Source organism: Solanum dulcamara, chromosome 5 (assembly GCF_947179165.1).
Source record: "Solanum dulcamara chromosome 5, daSolDulc1.2, whole genome shotgun sequence".
NCBI lineage: Eukaryota > Viridiplantae > Streptophyta > Magnoliopsida > Solanales > Solanaceae > Solanum > Solanum dulcamara.
Genome location: NC_077241.1, coordinates 71,847,866 through 71,864,759, shown reverse-complemented (window position 1 = coordinate 71,864,759; position 16,894 = coordinate 71,847,866). Strand labels below are relative to the sequence as shown.

At 34.6% G+C, this 16,894-nt stretch overlaps 1 protein-coding gene across 6 annotated transcripts; it reads left to right on the top strand.

Moving 5' to 3' along the window:
* The first annotated feature begins 7,649 nt into the window (after positions 1-7,649).
* LOC129889633 (inactive poly [ADP-ribose] polymerase RCD1-like) lies at positions 7,650-16,675 on the top strand. 6 transcript variants are annotated; one of them, XR_008766934.1, is made up of 8 exons: positions 7,650-7,965; positions 9,445-9,562; positions 9,931-11,174; positions 11,575-11,816; positions 13,074-13,216; positions 13,364-13,450; positions 13,521-13,567; positions 14,222-14,339. XR_008766934.1 is itself a non-coding variant. In XM_055965024.1 (8 exons), exons 3-8 carry the CDS (start codon positions 10,054-10,056, stop codon positions 16,231-16,233), a joined length of 1,860 nt encoding a protein of 619 aa, XP_055820999.1. In that variant the 5' UTR covers positions 7,655-7,960; positions 9,445-9,562; positions 9,931-10,053; the 3' UTR covers positions 16,234-16,675. The 6 variants fall into 6 exon arrangements, 3 of the variants coding, with proteins under 3 accessions (XP_055820999.1, XP_055820998.1, XP_055821000.1); XM_055965024.1 differs by lacking the exons at positions 13,364-13,450; positions 13,521-13,567 and adding exons at positions 14,486-14,581; positions 16,156-16,675 and having other exon boundaries at positions 7,655-7,960; positions 14,222-14,401; XM_055965023.1 differs by lacking the exons at positions 13,364-13,450; positions 13,521-13,567 and adding exons at positions 14,486-14,581; positions 16,156-16,675 and having other exon boundaries at positions 7,655-7,965; positions 14,222-14,401.
* The last annotated feature ends 219 nt before the right edge of the window (positions 16,676-16,894 follow it).

Here is a 16,894-nt window from a genome sequence, read left to right as displayed (position 1 = left end):
TTCTTATTTTATGACTGTTAGTTTTGCTTTAGGACTATTAGCTTCATTCTTGGATTATGAATATTTGGTTTATTGATTTATGATTCTTGATTTATGTTTGCTAGTTTTTCCTTTTGCTTTATGACTACTAGTTTGATTATTTCTTTATGACTGTTATAGGGTCTTGAAAACGCAATAGACATTTATTTACCAAATGTTGAGCATAAAATGTGTGCTAGACACATCCTTGCCAACTGGTTCAAGACTTAGAGAGGTTGTCACGCCTCGAGAGGGTACCCTAGACGTGATCGACACTCAGGAATCATTTCTGACTCCCAAGCGAACCACATAGCCTGATCACACATCCGTTCATTCATTCAATCAGCAAAAAGTTTAAAAATAAAGAATAATTTAGCGGGCAACTCAAATCCCCCATCCAACTCAAAGAATAAAGGCCATGGGCCAACAAATCAACTAAAATATTTGTCATAAAAATAGTTTGACAAGAATAATTCAAGAAAAGAAATACTCAATCGACCATCACTATCTAGTCTATGAAGCCTCGATCACTACTATCTAATTGGTGCCAATGACATGTTCATGGCTACCTCAAATAAAAATGGAAAGGGCTAACTCGATGCAAGATTACATAAGCGGTGTCCTCCGAATGTAGGGAAAGAATCATCAATACGCTGAGTGTGTATAGATCCTCAATGGTGCTCCTATTGATGATCTCTTAAACCTGTCTCTGCATCATAAAACGATGCAGATCCAAATGGACGTCAGTACGTGGAATGTACGAGTATGTAATATGGCAGAATGAAACATACCTCTAGGAAGAATAACATCGGTCCAAATATCTCAACTAAGAAAGATAAGAGAGACTCAATCAAAGTGTCATAAGTCTAAAGTAAGGATACATTTTTAGATAAAGACCAATCATATACCATATAATCCACTCTAATCATGTATAATACAGTTCAATCAAATTATATATCATCCGATTCAATCCAATCGTATACAATCGGTTCAATCCGATAATATACGGTTCGACCCAATCCTATATCCTTCCATTCAACCCAATCAACATATCATCTAATCCAATCCGATCATATACAATTAACTCAACAATCAACTCAACGGGCTCAACTCAATAAATATGCAAATTAAATTATGCAATGTTTTACAATTCAACTCAATCATCTATAATCACAATCAAAACAATCATATCAAGCACAATCTATTCAATTAGGAGTTCCTCTAACCGACAACTATCACCATATGAGCGAGTGATAGTACAACAATCCGATGTTGTTGCCACGTCCGTTCATACTTTGCCAGGGTATGAACGCTCAACCAATCATGGATCCAATCCAACCAAGTCCTATAATGTCAAGACAATAAAATGGAAAACATCTGACTTTAACGGTTCGATCCCATGGGAAGCATCCGACTTTAATGGTTCCATCCCCTCCTACGTTTGGCAATGTAGTTTATAAGTTCGAGTATGGACTATACTCTTACCCAATTCGGTGCTCGATACTCCTCTCAAGACTCAATATGCTCATATATATCAAGTGAGTAAAATACTCAAAATACTCATTTAGTCTCATTAGACTCTTTCAAAACTCAAATCAAATCTGGCCTCATTGGACCTTCTTTCAAATCGACTCATCTCGAATCATCAAACTCTTTCCTTTAAAATTTATACAATCTCAACTCTATCTCAAAATCGATATTTTAAAGTAAAAATACTCAACTCACTTATACTCAAAATACTCGTGTTCAAAAATAATTAAAAGAATTCTCAACCTCAACTCATGCTTAAACTCTTTTTAAATCATAGATGAAAATAATTACTCTTTAAACTCACAATAATGTATAAATAGTTTATGCAAAAATGTTTCCAAAATCATTTATTTTCAAAATGTTCGTAAGACTCCAACCACATCAAATTAGGTAAATCACATATCACATAATCACATTAGACTCAAATCCATTTCATCACTCAACCTCCTCATCAACATAATCTCTTCATCAATCATTCTACATATATAAAAAAAAAATCACCATTCACATCATCATTCACACCATCATCAAAACATCACTATTCGCATCATTATCAACATCATCCTCTACATCATTATCAAACGTTTACTCCACAATCTTCATTTTAATCATATGTTCAATTTATAAAAGCAAAAGGACATTTTTAACTATCCAGTTCATTCTTTTCATTCTAATCAATACACATATACACAAAACCATCCATCTCAACCTCAAGACAATTATGACAAAAGAAATCTCATCTTGGGTTCATGTGAATGAAACATAAATCTATACTATCAACAAAACTCAACTCAAGAATATCGTCAATACCTATAAATTTATATATAAAGATACATTTGTAGTCAATAATATGAAAGTTGACTATTTAAGAATCAAGTCATGAAATCATCCATCAATTTCTAGTATATAAAGATATTTTAGGGTTTAGGAAAAATTTCAAGAAAACCTTCCTAGAAGGTTTAAATCTTTCACAACTCCTATTCAACACATACATGGGCATATGGAAGAACTAAATCCATATTTTAGGTTAGCCTTACATACCTTGCTTGAAGACTTTGAAGAAACCTTGATGTTAGGCCTTCAATGGGAGGCTTGAATCCTTGAAACTCTTGAAGACACTCTTTGTTGGAGATGGATTTGGAGAAGAAGAAGAAGAAGAAGAGAGGGAAAATTTCTAGGGCTTTTAGAGAGAGAGAGAAGCTAAAAATAATGGTCCAAAGCGATCAAGGATGGTGTATATATAATTTGGAGAAATACCTAAATTGCCCTTTCTCAAAAATCTAAAAAACAGGCTAAAATGCTCTTGGCGCGATAGTGGCGCATCGCGCCACTACAGCGCCAAGTCGAATTTAGGCTTAAAACCTGCACATTTGATAGTGGTGCATCGCGCCAAGGACCAAACTACTGAGGCTGTTTTATGGCGCGATAGTGGCGCGTCGCGCCCTTACGGCGTCAAGCCTAAGTTTTTTCTGTTTTCTGGGAAATAGGCTTAAAAACCCTGCACATCTCTTAGTGGCGCACCGCGCTAGGGACCAAACTACTGAGGCTTGTTCCTGGCGCGACAGTGGCGCGTCGCGCCACTGTGGCGCCAAGCCCAGGTTCCTGCAGTTACAACCCAGGTCTAAAATTCCTGCAGTACCCATCCGTCTTAGGATCGTTATATCTTTTGACTCCAAACTCCAAAAATTACACTCTTGGTGGCATTGGAAAGAAGGCTCGACGACCTTTAATTTAATAGGTCGTGGACCACCCAGATAATCATATTTCAAATGATATGGTCGTTAGAAGTCGATCCTTATACAAACTCCTTCGACAACTTACCTAAGACGAATTCTTTTGGACTTAGCTTGGCTCTAAGGATCTCTTATGACCCCACATCACCTCTAACGCTCTTTAATTACTTAGAAACTCATCCTAACTCATGCACATGCTTCACAATAATTGAGTTCGATCCTACACGAATACAAGGAAGGTCTAAATCTTAAGAAAAAATTTTGAGGGGTGTTATAAAGGTATTGAGAGGAAAATTATTCCTGCAGGTGTGCAAGGTCTACTTTTGAGGCTGAGTTAGAGGATAATATTAACTATATGAAAAGGTTGAAAAAATAAAATAGTTGATAATTTATTGTATTATAACTCCGAAAGATGAAGCAAGGTTTACTTCAGTTTTACCATAAAATATGATATTGTAGACAATAACATGGCTGGATTTTTCAATGCATGAATATTAACAGCAAGGCACAGGACTATAATTACCATACTTGAAGAAATTAGGGTGAAAATAATGAAAATAATAAGGCAGATGAGAGAGTTTTACAATAGTTGGATCAGTAACATTTCTCCAATGGGAATGAAAGTTCTGCAAGAGAACACTGCTAATTCTATGAAATGCAGTATTGAATGAAATTCAGCTACAGAGTATGAGGTGCTTCATGGAGCATACAAACATGTTGTGGATGTTAATAGATAAATCTGTAGCTGCAGAGCATGGATGTTGAAAGGTATACCATGCCCTCATGTAATAACTGCTCTTCACCACAGAAAATTGAAGCCAATTGACTATATTTTTCATTGGTATAACAGAGAAACTTACATGAAAACATACAACTACTTCATTCAGCTAGTTTTGAATATAAAAATATGGCCAGAATCACAAAATATCTTTGTTATACCACCTCATGTCAGGAAGATGCCAGGAAGGCAGAGCAAAGCTAGAAAGAATGAGCAAGGTGAAAGTAACAAAACTTGAAAACTATTCAAAAGAGGCCTTGAGATGTCATGCAACACTTGTCATAACAAAAGTCACAATAAAAGAAAGTGTCTTACTGATGCTTATGCTTTCGGCACAAGTGCAGGCTTTATTGACCCAAGTTTTATTCCTGTTGCTTGCCCAAGTTCCACACCTGCTGCTAGCCCAAGTCCTATTTCTGCTGCTTGTCCAAGTTCCACACCTGCTTCTCCCACAAGATCAACACTGCTCCTCTCTCAAGTTCAAAACCTAATGCACCAACTAGAAGAGGGAGAGAAAGACCAAAGAGTTTAATAGAAAAAGTGATATAGTTTTACTTCATGTATAAGTTTTAAATTAGTTGTTTTACCTAATATTTTGTTGATTTTTTCGGATAATGCTGCTGGGAGATTAAAAATAATTAAAATGAGGGTACAACACACATAAAGTGGTACAACTATTATTAATGTAAATATTCTACAATTACATATCATTTACTGTCATTTATTAACACAAATTAAGATTATTTGTATTCATTTGAGTAGCCTGGAATACCTAGTGAAAGATTTAGAAATGTGAAGTATTCAACATTTATCACTGAAGATTTTGGATATAAATCAATAAGTAGTGTGAAATGGAAAGAAAAACAAGCTATAACCTCAAGGAAACTTGAAGAAATGAGAGGAAAAAAGCAAAGTGAGACAAGGTCCAAGGCTGTACATTTGAGCCAAGAGATCTCTAATGTTCAATTGAAAAACATCTAATGCAATCTTACATTATGTTTAGTTAGTAACGTGAATGTAATTTAAGACATTGAATTGACAGTTGTGATTGCATTTGTGATGGTGTTTAAGACAATGAGTTGGCAGCTATGACTGTATTTTAATTTAGTTTGAATTTTTTGGAAGCTCTAACTGCATTTTAATTTAGTTTGATGGCAATTGCGATTGTAACAACTTTAACTTCTTTTTTGATTAATATTATGTAGATATGATTGTCCTTTTATTTAGTAATAACTTCTTCTTATTTAGTTTGATGGCAGCTGTGACTGCATTTTAGTATGAGATCTCACTACACAACCTAAATACACAGGTCATTTGTGATGTTTTAGACAGGTTATTATGAGACCTCACTTCTTTACAAAATCAAATAGGGGCTCCCAACGTATATGATACAAATCTGGACACAAGGAGATGTTCATTACACAAAAGGGAATATTCATTACATATATGAAAATGTTCATTACAAAACCTTTACATATAACCCCTTACAACATTGCAAATACAATTGCGCAAATTGATCATGGCAACTTCCTTGAATCTACTTTCAGGGAAAATATGTTTTGAAATGCAAAACTTATACCTAAATTACAAACACACAAGAGAGCAATCCAGAATTGTTTCTCCCTTTTCTTAGACTTTGCCAATTTGTTTTTCCATTTTTTCTCAATTACTTTCATCTTCTTCAAATCATCATAAAAAATGTTCAGCTTCGACTCTATCTTGTTCATATCTATTTTGCTTTCCACAGAGTTGGTCGACCTAGTAAACTTGTTGTCAACTTTTTCTAAAGGTTCAACTCTTTGCTTAAGCTCAACAATTCTTCCCAACAACTTTGGAATCACAAATTTGGATCTCGGATCAATATAGTCATTCTTCAAAAGCCAAAAATCGCATGATCTAACATTCTAAAGTGAAAAAAAATAACAAAACAAATCAATCTATGACTCTTGAAGATCAAATCTTGAAATTTGTTTTAACTTACCCCATAGTAAGGACAACTCTAACATCTTCTACCTGGATTTCTTATGGTCCAAGAGGTCAACAAAGGTAGAACAAATCCATATTTGCATCGCACCTCTTCCAATTCATGATCTTCTTCTTGCATACACAACCTAATCAAGCTTAGTACCTTCGATAAAAAAAAATCTACAGCAACTCAATACCAAAAAATTCATCCAAATCAGTACCAAAAAAATTATAAATTATACGAAAAAGAGAGAATGAAAAAGAGAAGATTGACTTAAAATGGAAAAGAGAGAAAGAAATAAAAAGTTACCTTTGATTCTCCTTGAAAAGAACTAAGCTTGATCTTCAATTTGGGGATTGAACTAAGCTATAAAGAAATTTATGGTTCTTCAATTTTTTGGGTAAATATTAGGGTTGAGTAAGAGTTTTAACATTGAGTTCCAAGAAAGAACCGTTGGAGGACCATTTTAATTAAATAAAAAATAAAAAATCGCCAGTGACACGCTAATAAATATTATCTGAAACTTGCTTGGGGTTGGGTGTAGGAAGGGACAAATAGTTACACTTTTAAATAGTATAAATGTGTAATGTATCGCCTAAGTAATTAAAGTATATAAGTGATTTTTTGCTAGAACTTCAGCGGGGGTATTTAGGCCTTTTTTCAATTTTAAATGATGATTGAAAAAGTCACATAATAATTTGGTATTGTTAAAATCTACAAAGTGTAATTACGAGGGAAAAAGTATTTTATTTTTATTAATAAATAGGGACAGTTTTATAAAATTTATATTATATACTCCTTGGTTTCTTAATGATTGTGTTTTTAACTAAGGTAATGTTGATTGTAATACGGAAAAAAGTATAGTTTTTAAAATTTAAATTGCATATTTAAATAAAATTTCTACTTTAAAGATGTGTTTGATATGATGGAATCTATTTTTTATGAAAAATATTTTATAAAAAATAGTGATTTTATACTTATTTTTATATTCGATAGATGAAGAAAGTTTTTTATATGCAAAACATTTGCATATAATTTAAATAAATAGCATAAAAGATAAAACTGGAAAGATAAGGGTGTCAAGTAATGAAAATAAAGGATGCAAGTAGGATAGAATAAAAATGAGGTAGGTTAAGAAATGAAAAAAACGTCATCAATATAAGATATCATTATTAAAATTTATATTTTTTAAAAAATAATTTTCAATTTATTTAACCAAATAAATATAAAAAAAATATTTGAAAAACCAAACACACTCCAAATGATTGAGGCTGAAGTGACCACCAAAAGATATGGTTAAGTGTATGTAACTCTTTTTTTCTTAATTAGATGGCTTAGATTTGAGCTGAATAGGAGCGCTTTCCATTCCATGAGTGGGCTTCGTGTGGTGTAAATAAAAAATAATTCAATTCTAATACGGATATCGGATACAAAATAAATAAAAAAATGAGGTTTAAGTGAAAGTAACTTTTTCAACGGTACAACAAAAGGTCAAAAAGTATGCACAACGACAAAACAAAGACAACGGCGTCGTTTAAGTGAGAACTGGAACGACACCGTTTGCCTTCGCACTACACCTTTACATAGATAATACCTTCAATAATGGAAGCAACAAGGTCATGTTGCCGACCTTTCTCTCTTTCCTTCCTTTTTCGCTCAAAAATATATTTATTTATTTTCTCTTTCTTTTCGCCCAAGTAACTTAGATAATTCAAAGTGTTGAAGTTTCTCAGAAACTATAAATGTTTTCTTTATTATTTATAATAATTTAGTTGATGAATTTCACAAGCAATCGACTGAATTCCATCTCCGTATAAACGCCGTCGTCTCGCGATCTCCGCTGCTTCGTTTGATCGTTCCTCAGTTATCTCTGTATCCTTTGATTCTTCATCTGAGACGACGACGACGACAAAGATAAAGACGACGGCGTTTGATGTATGGTAATTTTTTTTTTTGGTTTAGTGCTTGGATCTGGACTGATTTGTATCGATTTGCTTTGTTTTGGGAATGATTACACTAAATCCGAAGGTTTCCGGGGTAGATCGGCTCGGAATTCATTTTCCTTGAATTAATTTGTAATAAAATAATTTTTTCCGATTTTTTTTTGTAATTATAAGAATTTTTTGAAGTTTTTTCTTGTTACATAAATCATGAAAAATTGATTTGATTTTTTGGCTGGATTTTATTTGCGGCATCATAAATTATTGAAGTAGCAAGCTAGCATTTCCCCCCGTTTTCTAGCTAAGTTAATTGACGGTTGTATGTTAAGAGAAAAAAAATATGCAGTTTTTTCTTGTCACATAAATCATGAAAAATCGATTTTTGCAGCATGATAAATTATTGAAGTAACAAGTTAACATTTTTATTTTATTTTCCAGCTAAGTTAATTGAGGGTTATATATGCGAAGAGAAAATAAAATAAATAAAATGAGGGTTATTTTTACACTTGAGCCAAGTACTTAATTTGAATATCACTTCTTAATTAGACATGTGGATTGTGTGTCCCAGTTGTTGAGAAAAAAAGGAGAGGCATCTGACTAATTAAAGGGGTACTTGACCATATTGTTAATGTTCGGGCATGTTTATATTGAAGAATTGAAATATGAGAACAATGCTTACTTTGTATAGCCATGAAAGGTTGTGTATAAATTGGCACACATGGCGCACCTTGACCATTCCTCATGGTATTACGTACATCCTCTAGTAACTGTCCACTCAAGGAGGCGGCATGTGAAGAAATTACCTAGCCATTTGGATTAGAATCTTTGTACCTCATAGTTTTACTCGTAGTCTCCATCGTGTTGTTACCAGCAGATAGGGGACACCTATATTTACACTCAGCTAACTCTCTGCCAACCGCCTCTGAAATACATAGGAGCCCAGCATTATCTATAAGGCGCCAATAATCAACAATGAAGTCCTTTTCTTGTTTATTCTTGATAAACCAAGTAACCAATTCATCAACGTTTATATATAAATGTAGGAGGACCTGAGCCCAAGAGTTAACAAAAAGTTTTTTACTTCCCAAAATTGAACACCCTATAGAATAATAAAACAAATGATATTTGTCGAGAAGTGCTAAATCGTAATATGTATGTATGTATATATTTTGTGGTGGTTACATGTTTGCTGAATTAAAAGTTAATTCAAGAAGGTTTTGAAAACAAAAAGGTGAAAAACACAAAAAGTTCACGTGGTTTTGTTTCTCTGGGTGTTTGTTCGCTGTTGAATATTAGCTGAACTTTTAAGTGCAAGTAAGAGATTTAAGAGTAACGCTTATCTTGGTTTTCTTGTTAGAAAGATAATGATAGACCTTAATTCCTTTTCTTTCTTAATTGCTTTTCATCCGGAAATTTGAGTTTCAGCATTTCTATGTGCATCTTTTTATCTTTTAATACTAACAAAATTTATGTTTTCAGAGGTGGTGAATTAAATTAGCTCCTAGTTACCTTTGTACAAAGGGAAATTTGTTGACTTGACATCAACATTATGGAGACAACGTGCTTCTGCCGAGATGGCCATTCATTGCAGAATTTGGTAGGTTTCTCAAAGTTAGCTACATTCCATAAGCATTAGAACAAATAATTTACTGATTTTAGGGAGAGATGTTCACACTTACGGGAAGTAAATAGATTAGGCACTTAGTTATATGCATTTAGGTATGAAATTTACTTTTATTTCACAAGAAAGTGTGATATTTGCTTCTGTTTCACACACAAAAAAACATTTAATTTACTTCTATTGCTTGAGTCAGTTGTTCAGCTGGTATTAGATTACTTTAGCTATGTAGTTTATGAACTATGACATGTTCGTTTATACTGAGTATCGTGCTGCTCATATGAAGAATCCCTCGTCCATTTTATTTCAAATGAACGGCTTTCTAATTGCCTTTTTTTTCCTGCCAGGTTTTGCATTTCGTTCTCCATGATGCGGCTTCTCAGAAATTCGTTATGACAGACCTGTGCTATACTAGTTTAGGATTTAGTGTTGCTGTTAGAAATTTGTAAATATTAGTTGCCTGTAGATAAATGGAGTCAAACTGGGTTGAAGTGTTAGATAATGGCCGTAGGACAGCTGACGTCGACTCGAAAAGTAAAGTAGCATCTCAGTATGTGGCACGTATAGTTGGAGCTGGCACTGAGAAGCTGGAGGAGCTATCATTTCAACCAAATTGTAGCTCATTTTATAGCAAGCTTGGTAAGAGGAAAAGGACTGTAGAAGGTGAATCTAATTGCAGATCACATCTCAGGAAATCGATACTTAAGAACTACTCAAATTTCATGAAAAGTGGACTGCCACAACGTGTTTTATTCCATCAGAATGGTGAATGGAATGATTTCCCTCAAGATATTGTTCATATAGTCAAAGAGGACTTTCGCTCAAAGAAGGCTGTGATTGAGGTGAACTTTGGTGGCTTTCATGTAATACTTGATATTCTATATATGGTTCAGGTAAATCTTGTTACTGGATTAGAGAAACCTATAGCCTGGATAGACGAAGCAGGTGGCTGTTTCTTCCCCGATTTATGTCTCATTAGTCATAAAACACATGACAACTTTGAAATCCAATCACAGAGAACTGAAGAATTCAGTGCTGATGTGCCTGATAGGCCAACTAAAATCAAGTTGCATCTTGAAATAGATTTTAATGGACCGAATAATTGCAATCTGGATGAATGTGTGGAAGAGTCAAATATTAGTTTTAAAAAGATTAAAGTTGATCCTTTTAAAGATAATCAAGAATTTGCTGTTGATCAAAAATCAGATCCTAAAATGGAAATAGTTGCAGAGAATCAACAGGATCAGGAAAGTCTGTCTCCTGTATTAGAAGACACAATTACGTTAGTGGATGCAGAATCTGTTAAAGCTATGTTTGTTAAGGGAATGAACACCATTTGTACGGTGGATATAGTCAAAATTAGTCAATGCTTAAGTAAATATATGAAAAATCGCTTGGAACTGTTTGAGAAGCAGGTTGAGATAACCCAAAGGTATCGCGGGAACTCCAATGTTCGGTATGCTTGGCTTGCCGCTTCCAAAGAGGTATTATCTACAATTATGAACTATGGCCTTGTGCATGAGGCACGTGGGCAGAAGATTAATCTTGGAGTCGGAGTGCACCTCATTGCCCAGGACTGTGCCTCTAAAAGGTTGGACAATACTTTGTAATGAGAATTCATTTTTATTGATGATCTCATTATTGTTTGGAGTTTCAATATCATGATCTTAGATTGGTTTCCAAATTTATCCAGTTGCGTAATGGAGATCATTGATCATTATGATTATGCAGTTCCATTTTTTTTCTGCGCTCCTCCTATAACTGCTGGGGTGTTCAGGAAATAAAATGGGAAAAGATCTCAAAGAACACAATGCTGTGTTTCAAACACATTTGGGTGTGATTATGATATCATCTCCTGATACTTAATAAACACCCCCCCCCCAAAAAAAAAAAAAAAAAGGAAGAAATAATAATTGTCGTTTGTATTAACAGATTTTATCTTTCAGGAGGATCTAACTTCAGTTTTCACTTTTTTTTCGTTTCTTCATCAGTGCCGCTAGCTGTGATATTGACGAAAATGGCATTCGTTACATGGTTCTTTGTCGTGTCATTTTGGGCAATGAAGAACTTTTGCATTTTGGCTCTGAGCAATCTTATCCGAGCAATGAGAAATATGATAGTGGTGTTGATGATCTGGAGAGTCCTACTTATTATACTGTTTGGAACATGAATATGAACACACACATATATCCCGAATATGTTGTGAGCTTCAAGATGTCTTCAGGAGCAGAAGGTGTCTTATTTATCTCATTTTCCTTACATTTAAATGTCAGAATATCATGATTAGTATGAAATTAAATAGTGTATTGATTGTTTGATTACTCTGAGTATGTCACACCTTCCCTTAAAGAGAAACTAGACCATTTCCTGTTTGTTATTTTGAGTATTGCGGTACTTCAGACTTCAAAGTAACAGACTTTTTAGTTCACATTTTGTTTGTGAAATCAGTCAGATATTATCTGTTAATTCTACATCCGGGGACCTACTTCCTTTTAAAAAAACTTGCTTTAAAAATACAATTACTATGCTTGATTAACTAACTCAAGAAATTTGGATGTGCACCGCTTTGGCGATCATGTCATGGGTTACTCTTAAGCTTTTCCTACTATTTAAAGATGGGATTTTGAGATATTTGCTGCCTGAGAAAAGTTTTGAACGCAGAAGTTGGCTCTGGTTTTGAATACTTCTAATGGTTATCATGAGTTGCAACACTATTATTTTGTTATTTGTGAAGTAAATAACTGTGTAACTTTCTCAATAATTATCAGGTTGTGTTGTCACTTTCCGCGCATTTAATGTTTTGAGGATTTGGGTCACTATGACACTGACACGTTTCTTAGCCTTGTTATGTGATTGTTCTATTTCTAGCGCCTCACATTGAATGATCTTGATCTAAACTGTTTATGATCTGAGGGTCATCGTTATTATATTTAGTTTGATTCTTTCCTTTTTTTCGATTTTAAAAATGTAATTGCAACTGCTGAAGGCAGCATTTAATGGAACATTGCTTGGAAAGCACAGATTAATTTGTTTGGTGTCTTTTTTAGAAAATTGGGCTGTGATAGTCCATTGTTAAAAAGGTTGTGGGACTTTGGCGTACATCATTGATATTTTATGGGCTTTTCTGGACGTTAAGCATGATGGCACTATCTATTTAGTTCCATGATGCATTATTTTAATGCATAGAAACTTTATATCATTATGGAGAAGGTTCTAAAGTAGGACTAGCTTATCAACGATTAAATGAGAGACTTGCAATCATATTATACACCGCTTAAAGGTATTTGAAATAGATAGATAAAGATGAGCATAACTTTTTGATTTATTTATCCAAGGCGAAAAAAGAACATTTATGCCGATTTAATGTGCTGGTCGGTAATTATGCTTTTAAAATGACTTTATTACCACTCAGGCACTCACTGACTGTTAGTTTACTGATTGAGTAATCTTAATGTTCTAATACATTTTAATTTTGGTGGTGTTTGTTTAGCCAATCTATTTTCAGAAGTGGCTCTGAGTTTGCATTATTTCCCAGGGGCTCCAATAAAGGAAGAAAGCAGGCTTGATGTCTCTGGAGTTACTTCTCAGGGATCTGAGGAGCAGTTGGACTTGAATAAATTGCCTACAGAATTGGTAATTCTTTATTTGACTCCATTCCACCTGATCCCCCCCCCCCCCCCAAAAAAAAAAATGCTTCTCTTGGCACAAGTTGTGCACTCCTCTTCAGAAACTGAGCTTTAACTTGAGATTGTATTTTTTGCCGCGGGTCTGCACAAGAAGTTGCAATATGAGGTTTGAAGGCTTTGTATCAGCCCAGATTTTCGCCTATATATGAATGTTCATATGTTGACAGACCTTGGTGAACTTGTAAGAGGTGGATTAAATTTAGCTTCTCAGAGAATGTATGAATTCTAAAATTTGATCATTTTGTCGGCAGAACTGTTTGGATGTCAAGCATCGTTGCACTTGATCTCCTCTCTTACGGTAATCTTACTATTGGAAGAAAGAGAATGATATAGTCTTCCCTTCTTTTAGTTGATTCTTCCTAGTCTAAGCAAATGGTGTAGTTTCCAGTGACGGACTGTTCTCAAGTTTTAGCTACAGGAGCATTCGGTATGAAGATGTCTTGACACAATAAGAAGCAAACTGGGTGATAAATTTCTTTCTTTTGGCTTATGACTTATGTTGATGTGGACACGTTAACGGGATTGTCGATGCAATTGCTTTACATAGCACATCTACATGCAGAAACTATTAGGTGGCAAGGCAGATTTGCTTGTTTTCTAATTTGAACTGTTTTGTTAGTTAACAAATAACCAAGTCAAAAGATATATTTCTAATTTCAGCCTCTGCCTTCTTCTAAGGGCAGCCCGGTGCACTAAAGCTCCCGCTATGCGCGGGGTCCGGGGAAAGGCCTGCCCACAAGGGTCTATTGTACGCAGTCTTGCCTTGCATTTCTGCCAGCCTCTGCCTTCTTCTAGTGTGTGAAATTTTGGGGGAAAAAGTTATTCCATTTTGCTTGATTTTTGTTCTTTTGTTTAATAATTTCATCGTTCACATGCAAAGAAGTACGGAGATTTCTTTGCATATTTAGCCTAATCTTCTCAATAAGTTAATATCCTTGTTTTATGCTATTAGGGGAATTGTCAGCAATATCAATTTGTAAGAAACACACAGCAATCCCATGGTGTTGGTGTGGGTACAAATAAATCCCCCAAATCCCCCTGGATGCCTTTCTCTATGTTATTTGGAGCTATTTCAGCTAAAGTGTCTCCAAAAGATATGAAATTGGTTCATGCACACTATGACTTGTTCAGGGTATGTTGTGTTGACAGTTGTGTGTAGCAATTTCCTTTTTAACTTTCTTCCTGCTGCCTGAATCTCTCTCTGATTTTTTCTTAGAGCAAGAAAATTTCCCGGAACGATTTCATTAAAAGGCTGAGGGTGATAGTGGGTGATCAGTTATTGAAGTCTACCATAACCAATCTCCAGTGTAAGGTATGGCAGGAATGTTCTCTGATGCATAGATAATTTGGTAGTTTTGTACTTTAGATGGGGTGTTTGTTGACAACTGCACTTGTCTCAAATTGATATATTGATTTTGGTTTAAGCGAAGTAGGGAAAAAAATGGTTTGCTCTTATAGTTTCGGTGGCATGTTTCTCTCAAAAACTTTTGGTGGCATATGTATCTTTTTGTTTTATATTTCTTTCTTGGTCCAAGATTCTATCCTCTAGTTTAAAGTGTATTGAGACCTTGCTGTTGTCACTATACAGTTGATCTGGTTGTTTAGGTTGGTGGTGGTTGCTAAATTTTAAAATGCCCTTCTTGTGGCGCTATTATTATATTTTCTCCAGTATCTTCTACTTTCTTTTCAAGGAGTGGATTTTCTAGTGATGTAATATCATCATAATAAAAATGCTTACAAAAGCACGGTGGTATTCCTTCCTTGTATTAGTACTAATCCACTAAATGTTAATGGATGAGATTATCCTAACATCAGAACAAGACGACTTAATGTGATTCATTTATGTAGGACATGCATTTCAACTGGTTTATTTTTAGAAGCAGCTCTCGGGTTAACTTTATTAACTTTGCCTAAATATTGCAGAAATCACTAAACTATATTTGTAACAAAAAAGTCGTTACAGATAGAGCAAAGAGTCCATAAGTAGAAGAGCCAAATGTTGTCTTGAATATCACGGAGTCACTTAGAGGGAAACAAATAAGACATCTTCTATGATACTTGAGTAAAGTTGGATGAATTTTTGATTACAAAACGTTGTTTAGTGACTTCTAGTGATATATAGACAAATTTAAGTGACTATTTCGTCACAAAAAATAATTTAGTGACATATAAAGTACGACTTTGTTTCTCTTGTATCCTGGATTTGTAGGGGATGATGGAATGGTCTCAAAGGGTTGACCAAAGCGTTCCATGATATCAGTGTTTTATTCAAGAATTGAGTGAATTTGTTTTTATTGTATGACGAATTTTGTATTCCAGTAAATCACACTAGATTAGGATTCATAAATTAATTGAGGGGCAAGTGCAATTTTGGCTCTTAAGTATACCATTTATTTGACCTGAAGTAGGAGGTACTGCATATTTTTGTAACTACGAGGGTGTAAATGCGTTTTACACCTGGATCTTGGAATTTCTCAGATCTACAGATGAAATTTGTGAGGTCTCGTTCCACGATGTGACTTCTCTTGGTTAACATCTTGTGAAGGATGATGCGCATCTATTATTTGAGATATGCTGTAATACCTGGAAAAAGTTGTATCACATAAGATATACTGCAACTTCCATTTTTCTACCGATGTGTGAGGCCTGGGTTTATTATATATATTAATTTGGTGGTTGTAGGTCATGACACATCTTATTAGTACATTTTTTGGGTCTTCTCTTTGTTGCTGTGTTCTCTATTGTCTCTTTTGCTTCTTTTATATGGTGGGATTTACATAATAACTCTTTGCAAGTATATGGATATACAGTTGGTATATGCAGGCTGCTGAATGAATTGTATAGAATGGTTTTTGAGGTTTTAAAAGTTAGTCCTTGTGTTTGCAGCCGCCTTCCGCATCTCCATGCTTTATGAATGTGCCGAGCATCTCCATGCTTTATGAATGTGCCGAGCGGGGAGAGTAATTGTTAGAGGCTATACCAGAAAGGTGGTTTACTGCTTGGTGGCCAAGAGTCCACTTTTAACAATCAATTGTCGTCCCCTTCTCTCTAGCCTCTTTTCTTTGTTTTTGGTGGTATGTTTCTTTGAACATTTTGTGATTAGATGCAGTTTTGTCAAGACTTACTCTCCTTCTGTTCTTCTATATATGCGACTTCCATTTCTCTCCTATCTGTGATGGCAATAATTGGTGCACAACAGAAATTACAGGAGCATAAATTGGTTTTAGGTTGGATGAACGTGCGGACCAATTCTGTTCCCCACCCCATCCCCTCCCTATCCGTGAAGAGAGTAAAATTGTAGCCAACATAGGAGGCACATTGTATTTTAACAAAAACATAGGCATTGTACTGTAATCACTTTGAAGCTGAGGGGTGAAATTTTTCCTTTGTGATTTGTGATGCATAATCTGAGCTTCCCTGAATGCGGTTATTTTACTTGCATTATCATGTTTGTATAATTCACTTCCCTAAAATCTCTTAAATTTTGAGATGCATCAAGTGTGTTTTGTACCAAATCTCTTGAAATTACAGGCAACTTCCGAGGATCGAGAGGAATGATCGTTTTAACTGTGTTTAATAGTATTCTCAGTTTCTTTCTTCTAAATTATAGTAGTTTTTTATTTAA

Coding starts and splice junctions, on each gene's coding strand:
- LOC129889633 (XM_055965024.1), top strand. CDS start 10,054: ATGGAGTCAAACTGGGTTGAAGTGTTAGATAATGGCCGTAGGACAGCT. Junction 11,817..13,073: donor GATGTCTTCAGGAGCAGAAG/GTGTCTTATTTA, acceptor GTGTTTGTTTAG/CCAATCTATTTTCAGAAGTG. Junction 14,582..16,155: donor TAACCAATCTCCAGTGTAAG/GTATGGCAGGAA, acceptor TTGTGTTTGCAG/CCGCCTTCCGCATCTCCATG.